This window comes from Sceloporus occidentalis, unplaced genomic scaffold, assembly GCF_023333645.1.
Source record: "Sceloporus occidentalis isolate IW3139 unplaced genomic scaffold, rSceOcc1.0.p SCAF_8, whole genome shotgun sequence".
Taxonomy (NCBI): domain Eukaryota; kingdom Metazoa; phylum Chordata; class Lepidosauria; order Squamata; family Phrynosomatidae; genus Sceloporus; species Sceloporus occidentalis.
This window is the reverse complement of record NW_028316988.1, coordinates 35,241,594-35,250,417: the sequence shown is the minus strand read 5'-3', so window position 1 is coordinate 35,250,417 and position 8,824 is coordinate 35,241,594. Positions and strand designations below refer to the sequence as shown.

The 8,824-nt window shown below is 43.2% G+C and overlaps 1 protein-coding gene across 1 annotated transcript; it reads left to right on the top strand.

The window, feature by feature from the left end:
* Window positions 1-1,053: 1,053 nt before the first annotated feature.
* Window positions 1,054-7,742, top strand: LOC149308671 (ER membrane protein complex subunit 5). The gene is made up of 4 exons (XM_089536256.1): window positions 1,054-1,178; window positions 2,510-2,562; window positions 3,760-3,863; window positions 4,822-7,742. Exons 1-4 carry the CDS (start codon window positions 1,094-1,096, stop codon window positions 4,982-4,984), a joined length of 405 nt encoding a protein of 134 aa, XP_089392382.1. The 5' UTR covers window positions 1,054-1,093; the 3' UTR covers window positions 4,985-7,742.
* The last annotated feature ends 1,082 nt before the right edge of the window (window positions 7,743-8,824 follow it).

The following is an 8,824-nucleotide window of genomic DNA, read 5'->3' as shown; positions in this document are numbered from 1 at the left end:
CCGGTGCTTCCAGGAGAGATTACTAGGCTCTTGTCTTTCAACAGGGAATGAGGGCTCCTTGGATAAATGAGAGTTAAAGTGCAGAACTTAATTTGACCCATAGATAAGTCGACTCAGGTTTTTGGGGTCAATATTTAGACTTAAATTGCTAGACTTTTAAATGCGTATGTACAGTAAGTAGAGAGATCTTGTGGCCCCTTTGAGTCTCGCTGAAAGAAAGATGTTGGCGGCATGAGCTTTCCTAGGCTTCAGTCTACTTCCTCAGATCCACTATTTGTTGTTGTTGTCAATAATAATAATAATACATCTGAGGAAGTGGACTTAAGCCTAGGAAATGTCATGCTTCCAACTTGTTTCTTTCAGTGAATCTCAAAAGATCTCTCTACACATTGTTATTATTATTATTATTATTATTATTCTTTATCTATATAGCGCTGTAGATTGACACACCGGTTTTTATACAGACAAACATGGCTATATCTCTGGGAAATAGCCTGGGACTGGTTTATTTTCACCCTCCAAAAACGTTGTTTATTTACTTATTCTGTGTAAAAAAAGGGGGATCTTGGAGCCCCTTTTGAGATGTTCTGTTTGAGGCAACTTTGTTGGGTTTTGTGATCGCCTTTGTTTGTTTATTTTGGCCTAAGGTGTTTACATGTTGACAAACAAAAGCTTGTTAAGGTCTTGAAGGAGCCACAAGGCATTTTTTTCTGACAGAGAGAAGGCTAAATGTCTCACAAAAACTACACACCCCCCAGAATTCCACAGCACTGAGCCCCTGGCAGTTAAAGCGGTGTCAAAATGGCATCATTTCTGCATCTGCACTGCAGAAGTAATCCAGTTTGACACCGCTTTAACTGCCAGGCCTCAGTGCTATGGGGTCCTGTCAATCTAAGTCTTAGCCCCGCCCCTTTTCCCCAGAAGCACCGCCCACTCCCCTATTCTACTTCAACGCAGGGCGCGTTCCCCGTGACGTCACTCCAACGCGCCGGGCGGCGGAGACAGAGGAGGCTCCTCCCCCTTGCGTCGCGGCGTCGGTTTCCCTTTCCTGATTGCGCATGCGCGGAGCCCGGCTCTCGTCTGAGAGCGGAAGATGGCGGCGGGCGCCTCGCTGTGGAAAGGGCTGGTCGGGGTCGGGCTCTTCGCCCTGGCGCACGCGGCCTTCTCCGCCGCCCAGCGTGAGTGACAGCCGCCCTCCTTCCTTCCCTCTAGCCTCCCTTTCCCGACGACCCACCCTGAAAATCGAGGCAGGCCTCGGGCCTACCTTGCCTTGCTTCTCACTTCCGTCTTTGGAGGAACTACGGGTGCCGAAAAGCGAAGTTAGGCCTTGGTAGCCTCTATGGGAGGAATATGGGGGTCCAGGAGCAGCAGAAGGGAAAGGAAGGGGCTTTACTCCTCTTTGGCTGCAGAAATGATCCGGTTTGACCCCGCTTTAGCTGCCATAGGCTCAATGCCATGTCGGATTTGTCCTACTTTGTTGTGGCTGCAAAGCTCCCAGACAGAGAAGGCTGGACCTTTTTGTCTCACAAGAACTACAGTTCCCAGAATTCCAGTGTGACACAGCTTTACCTGCTGTGGCTCCCTTCCGTGGAATTCTGGGAAGTGGTGTTTTGTGAGACAACGTTTTAGCCTTCTGTGTGCTCCAGATTTATCATCTCTTTAATCCATCTCCCTTTACTCTTGTATTCATAAGAGCTTCCCAGTCTTCTTCCCATTTATTAAAGCTGTAAGCAGACAGACTTTAAAGATATACAGCCGGCGTTTCCCAAACTTTGGTCCTCCGGATGTTTTGGGCTCCGGCTTCCAGAATCCCTGACCATTGACCAAGCTTGGTTGGGACTTTGGGGAACTGAAGCCCAAATCACTTGGAAGACCAAAGTTTGGGAATCCCTGATGCATAGCATAGCAAAACGAATGTATGTCGGAGCTCCCAGTTGCAATGATGGCTAGTGACAAGCTCAATGAATGCGGATGCCTTGGGTCTGTCCACAATTTGACTATTGAGTCATACCTGATGAATACATTTGGCTGAGTTTTGTGATGAAAGGTGGCATTGAGAGCAAGGGAAACTAAAAAGGAAGGGATGGAAAATTAATAAGATGGTGATCTAAATATTGTAAGGAAGGGGTAAGGATTTTGCCCGCTTCCATTGAAACAGGGCAAGGATATATTTGAAGACTGTTAAGAAAATAAGACACTGATGTACCCGATATAATAGATGTTTTGATGTTAAAGAAACGTTGGACGCATTAAATCAGGAAGCGACAATTACATAACTATTGTGGTAGTATTATTTTATAATTGTGTGTGTGTATATATATTTATTATACTATTAAAAATACATTTCCCTCATGGTCTGTTACGGAGGGGATCCGAACACCAGTTCATCAAACCAGGCTTGGAAAGCCAAGCAGGATGTAGCCCTCTCCTGTGGAGGAGTAGATAGACAATCCTGTGGATATAACAAAGGGGAATCAAATCCCTTGACCAGTTTGCCTTTATTTTACAGATCGTTCCTATATGAGGTTAACGGAAAAGGAGGACGAAACCTTGCCAATAGATGTAAGTCACTTGAAACTGACTGTGATCCGTGGGATGAGATATTTGTGTGTAAAGAAGCATCTGAGGAAGTAGACTGAAGTCCAGAAAAGCTCATGCTGCCAACTTATTTCTTTCAGTTAGTCTCAGGGGGGCTCCAAGATCTAGTTGGAAATGGCAATAGAGTCAGCAGTAGAGTCCAAGGATAAGTCAACCCATTTGTGCCCTGTATTTCTTGATTCTTAGCTTTCACTTGGATTTGGTTGACTTTATCCTGTTCCCACAAACCGAATTTGAGCTGTAGTGTTTCCCTGTTCTTTCCCCAGTCAAGTGTACATAACTCCCAGCCTTAGTGGGACACTCATTGCACTGTGCCTGAGATTATCAAGTGCTCTAAAGCTTGGCACCGTTCCATTTCCCTTTGAAACGTCCCTTCAGGAATTGCCCAGAAAGGCTCTGCTCTTACTCCCTGAGCTCTGCAGAGCAAACAACCTGATCCCCCTGATATTTGTTTGGAACAGTTGCATCTTCTACTACATTAATCCTCACCTACTGCATATCTCTTCTAACTTCAGTTTTCTAAGTTTGGATTCTGTCTAAGGATTTTAAGCAATCAAAGAATGCTCTGAAAGCTGGATTTCAGTCAGCCCAGATGCATGTGCTGTAGAAACCGCATCAGATTAGCACAAATTCTGAAACATTTCTGCCATTATATTACTTTGGAGTGGTACAAGACAGTGTATTATTGAATAAATATCCTTAAAGGCACCAGAGCCCATCTGATCCGGGAAGCTAAGCAGGATCAGCCCTAGTTAGTACTTGGATGGGAGACAGCCAGTGAATGCCAGGTGCTATAAGCTCTATTTCAGAGGAAGGAAATGGGAAAACCACTGCTGAGCATTCCTTGCCTAAGAAAACCCTATCAAATTCATAAGGTTGTCATATATTGATAGGCAACATGAAGGCACATGTACACACATCGGCATAATACACAAAATCCCACTACTTTTCTTTAGAGTACACAGTAGATAGAGTCAAACAACAATCTACAGTTTGGTCAGACATACAGCCTAAAATGTTTCACATCAGTTTTTGGAAACCCTGGCATTAACCAGTTCGACAGATAAAGCAAACTGGGCTTAGACCAAATGAAAGAGCAATTCTTTCCAGAGGGTTTATTGAAGACATGTAATGGCTGTTTTTCTCCTTAATCTGTTATAGATAGTTCTTCAAACACTGTTGGCCTTTGCAGTTACCTGTTATGGGATAGTACATATTGCAGGAGAATTTAAAGACATGGATGCCACTTCAGAGCTAAAAAATAAGTATGTTTCTTTTATTCCTTCCTTTTCACTGCTATTAGTTTTCGTTACTGCATTTCTTATGATTCCTTTTCCCAGTAGCCTTACAGGAATGTTGAAAAATCAATGAAAGGTTGGCTCTTTCTCCCCTCCTCTCGTACTCAGTTGTAAGGAAAGTTAGCAGCCCTTTGCCATCCCAGCTTGTGCAAACGCCTCCTTTTCATTCAAAGCAAAGTTACAAGAAATCTGACCTTTGAATGGCTGCTAGTCATTGCGGCTGTACTGAGTCCCTGTCATCGGGGATAACATGCCACTGAATGTCATTTGCTAAAGGGGTGACAGAGTTGCAGTTACCATGATGGGACCTAAAATAATTCTCAGGAGAAAGTAAGGCTGTTGGAACTGGAGGAATAGAGCACTAATCTGAAGGGAGGATAAGGCTAATGAGTTGAGACTTAACAGAATATTTGCATCAGAGCCACTAAACCTCTCTACACAATACCAGTTATGCCAGCCAGTAGATTGGGACCTGTTCGTAGAACCGTAGATGATTTGCTGTAAATTAGGAAAGGGTTGATTTATAGTTGTCTACAAAACCCAGTAATTGCCTTCCTTAATTAGGATGGGAAAATAATGGTTGGGGTGAAATAACGAGTACATTTTGTGTGTGAGAGAAAACTTGAGCTTGGTTCTGGTGATGACAGATTCCTGCCCTGAGTATGTTTGTGGAGACACCGTGTTCCCTTAATTCCTAATTCATAGCTGCCTGCCAGAACTACTATTTTGCAGCAGGTTCCCATTGGTAAATCCCAGACAAAAATAAAAGAGAGCTCATAATCCTGAAGACTGTCCATCGAAGTTACAGCAGTTTTCCCCAGTTGTTTGTGTAGAATCTTTTCCCCAGATGAGCTGATTATCAACTCACTGCTATGACACATTGTTAACTGTGTTCTCTCCCTTCTGCTTTTCTTTCATTCTTAAGGACATTTGACACATTAAGGAATCACCCATCCTTCTACGTATTTAATCACCGGGGCAGAGTATTATTCCAGTCCCCGGACACTGTCCATTCTCCCTCCAACCAGGATGCTTTGTTGTCCAGCACATCGCTGAAATTGCGAAAACTTGAACCTCTCCGCCGTTAACATTTTTACAGATGATTCTAAAAACAGAATAGGACACTGAGCTATAATGTTTGAGTTGGGGATGTAAACACTTTTTTTTTAATTTCTGGAGCAGTATTTATATTGATCTTCCAGACTTTATAAGATATATATATATATATATATATAAATATATATTAAAAGAAATATTGAAAAGGACCTTCTTTGAACACTGTTAATGACGATTACCGAATTGTGAATTGGCAAACAGTGTAAGTTATTGCTAGAATTATGCTGTGAAAAGTTCATCTTACCTTTCGTCCATTAAAACGCTATTGCGGTTCATTCACTGAAAACAACTTATGTATTACCAAAAAGCAAATGATGGTTTCCAGATAAGCACAGAAAAGAGGCTTGTGCTGTGTTGTTGAATGCAGAGGAAGGGGATGGCAATGTGCTGCATCTGTCCATTCCCCTCTTCCCTCAATGGAAGACAGTGATGATTGTGTTATTTTCATGTTTTTGTCACTTTGGGCCGAAGTATCGGGGCTACTTTGCGATACGAGCTCGACGGAGCCGTTCAAAACAGACTGTTCTAAAGTGGGAGCTCAACCCAAAGTGTCACCAGGAGACAAAAGCTTCCTTTGCCTGTTGGTCAAGATCCTTGAGCTCTCCTGAAATACAGGCTTTGAAGAAAGATGGACTGTTTCTAACAAGAAACCACGGTGTCCGAGGAATCGACCACCAGTGGAAGGATGTGGAATAAAGACAGCCATAGCCCCATCTGCTTCAAGCTCCCTCCGCTTGTAACCTGTGATCTGGCCCTGTACTTCGCACAGTGCGAAGCAACAGGATCACTGCATGGCTATGGACTATATATGCCCAGGCATGGGTAGGAGAGCTTGAATGAATAGCTTGAAACATGCCAGGTACACTCAAGGAAAGGCTGCTTATGTTCCTCTTGTTCAAAAGTTTCTTGGTTTTTCTGCTCTTACGGATGCATTTCTGATTCGGCTCCTGCCGGTTGTATGTTTGCTGTCTTTTTGGGAAAGTAGAGCTTGTGGTTCTCCTGTGGGGGAGCTGCTACGTTCTCCTTTGCTCAGCGGAACATGTTCAACTTGTTTTTCTTCACTGCATTGTTCTCTTTCTGCTCGTGGCATTTGATCACCAGGAGAGATTTCTTCCTGAGTCATTAGCCTTGGAATAAGTGGGATAAAGATGAGAGGTTCCTTTCCATTTATTAAATGTTGGCTCCCTCAATTGGATTTCCTTAGGATTCGACTGTTTTCAGCAGGAAAGTTGTCCTCTGGCTTTGCCTTCAAGGCATGTTGGAAATTTTTACTGCGCATGGTGTTCTCTGCTGGGAGAACAAGGAATATGCCCTCTACCACTTATGAGGTGTGGTATCACTGTATTGCTGCATTACTAGTGCGCTTCTGGTAACACACACATTGGTATATGGCAGCCTTCGCACAACTAGTGTACTGGTCCCAGCAGAGGCATGCTGTTGGGAAGAATGGAGTTGCAATCCAGCCTAGAGGTTTTGTATGCTATCGTTCTTACTTTTTCAGTACAGGAGTAGTTTGTGTGGCCTTCCCGATGTTGTGGACTATGCTTCCCACCTGCCACTGTTTGCCAGTGGCAAGGAGTCATGGAATTTGCAGTCCAACGACACCTCTAGGGCAAGTTTTCTCGGTTCCTGTTCTTTGTAGAGATTATCTGAATACAAGAAAATCAAGCACAAAGGAAGGACATGGACAGAGAAGCTTTCATAAAGATGGAGAAGACATGGCCTTGTTAAAATGAACCAGACATCCCGTCCAGTTCATTAAAGCTCCTTTTAAGTGTTACGGTCTTTCTTGTGAGTAGATGCTGACATTTTAATCTAGCTTTGTGTTCAGTCCTGCCTGCCATTTTTAAAGGGGAAAATTGATAGCACTAGCGTAGGGAGAGTAGGTGGCTGTCGAGACTTAATTTTTATTCCCCAAATAGTAAGGCTCCAATTTATACTGCGAAGCAGGTGTTGGCTGGCTCTGGGGTCTGTGAATCTCTGGGGCCACCTGTAATCCTTCCTTTGAGCTACTGCCTCCCGACATCACTCTCCAGAAATATACTTGCCAAGCTCCAACTGTCTTTTCCTGCTGCAGTAGTACATGCTGTGGTCTTAGAAGACTTTGAGCCTACACAAGAAATTCTTGTAACCCAGTTTCCAGCATGCAAATAGACAAAATGGCTGCAAGACAAGAGAACAATGCTTCTCCAATTCCATTTCACAAAGCAGTCTTGAACGTTACAACAAGCCCCCCCCCCCCAAAAAAAAATGAAACTTAGGAACTAGTGATTATGGCAAATTAGGAAGAGCTGAAGTGGGGGAAAATTCCCAGAGGCTTTAAAATCAGACATGTGAATGATGAGAAGGGCTGTCTGAAAATGACAGGTCTGAAAAGCCAGTTTTGTCCGTTCTGTTTTCTGCTTTTTAACTACCACTTTGTATAAAAGTCATTTCAAGCTGGGTTACTTGCTTATTGCCTATGACCTTAGAACCTGCTTTTACCTTGGGAGGAAAAAAGGCTCTTTGTGGCAGGTAACAGAGCTAGAGTTGGAGTCTTGCTCCAGTTGACAGGCTTTTCTTTCTCCTCCTTTACATGTTACAGCCTACTTAAGTTATTTTTTGGGCTGTTTAAACTTGCAAGGAGTAGTTGCCTTACCCTTTGGCATCAATGTTTATTTCACAAGTGTGCATCTGTTTTTTCTCCTTTTTGATCTTGCAATGTCTAATAAAGAAATAATATTATAAAGTATTGGTTATTATTTCTACAGAAGCTGTTCCCTCTCAAGTACAGTATAACCTTGCTTTTCCCCCACTAAAGGTGAAGGATTCAAATAAAAGCAAATGCTATACAGTAGATGTAATGCAACTATTTTGGTGTTGCAACGTGGACAGAGCCTTGTTTTGGTTCCCACTGAGGCAGTTTAAGGGAGAATCTCAGAAACACGCAGCAGAATAAGCACATGGACAATAGCAATTCATGCAGCGGAACTACAAGAATTGAATCTGCTACACAAAGAGCCCACAAAAATGTTTTTGGGGCTATAGGTGGATAGTATATGGGGCTACAATATAAAGGAATACAGCTTAGGCATGTTTGCAGAAGCTATCCTATGGTTTTTTGTGGGGTTTTCATGCTCTGTGGCCATGTTCTGGAAGAGTTTATTCCTGATGTTTCGCCATCATCCGTGGCTGGCATCTCCAGAGAAGATCTTCTCTGAATATGCCAGCCACGGATGATGGCGAAACATTAGGAACTAACTCTTCTTGAACATGGCCACATAGCCCAAAAAACCCACAAAAAACTATGGATGCCAGCCATGAAAGCCTTCAACTCCACTATCCCATGGTATTTTTGATAAAATGAGAAGCTAAATAAAAAAAAATTGGCTTGGTTAAAAGATATAGCCGTGTTGGTTTGTAGAATAAGCATGTAGAGAGATCTTGTAGCACCTTTGACACTCACTGAAAGAGAAGTTGGCAGCATGAGCTTTCCTAGATTAAAGTCTACTTCCTCAGATGCATTTGGGGAATGCATTTATGAAAGCTCATGCCAACCTTTTTCTTTCAGTGAGTCTCAAAGGCGCAACAAGATCTCTACACATTGGCTGGGCTGGTCACCATCTAACAATCCCATTTGGTGTACCAGTATAAAATCAGATACAATAGCAGTTCTCAACCTTTTGAGCCCCCAGGCGTTTTCCGCTGCTACCTCCCCTTGGTCATGCTCACAAAAATCCCAATCTTAAGACCAAAGGTGACAAACTGCCAGGTGGCCTTAAGTGCTCAGTGCAGCCACTTGCTAATACATAACGCTACATAGCTTTGGGGAA

What these genes read in the sequence shown, in the direction of transcription:
- LOC149308671 (XM_089536256.1), top strand. Translation starts at nt 1,094, where the DNA reads ATGGCGGCGGGCGCCTCGCTGTGGAAAGGGCTGGTCGGGGTCGGGCTC. An exon ending in ACGAAACCTTGCCAATAGAT is followed by an intron (nt 2,563 to 3,759) that starts GTAAGTCACTTG and finishes AATCTGTTATAG; the next exon opens with ATAGTTCTTCAAACACTGTT. An exon ending in ACTTCAGAGCTAAAAAATAA is followed by an intron (nt 3,864 to 4,821) that starts GTATGTTTCTTT and finishes TTCATTCTTAAG; the next exon opens with GACATTTGACACATTAAGGA.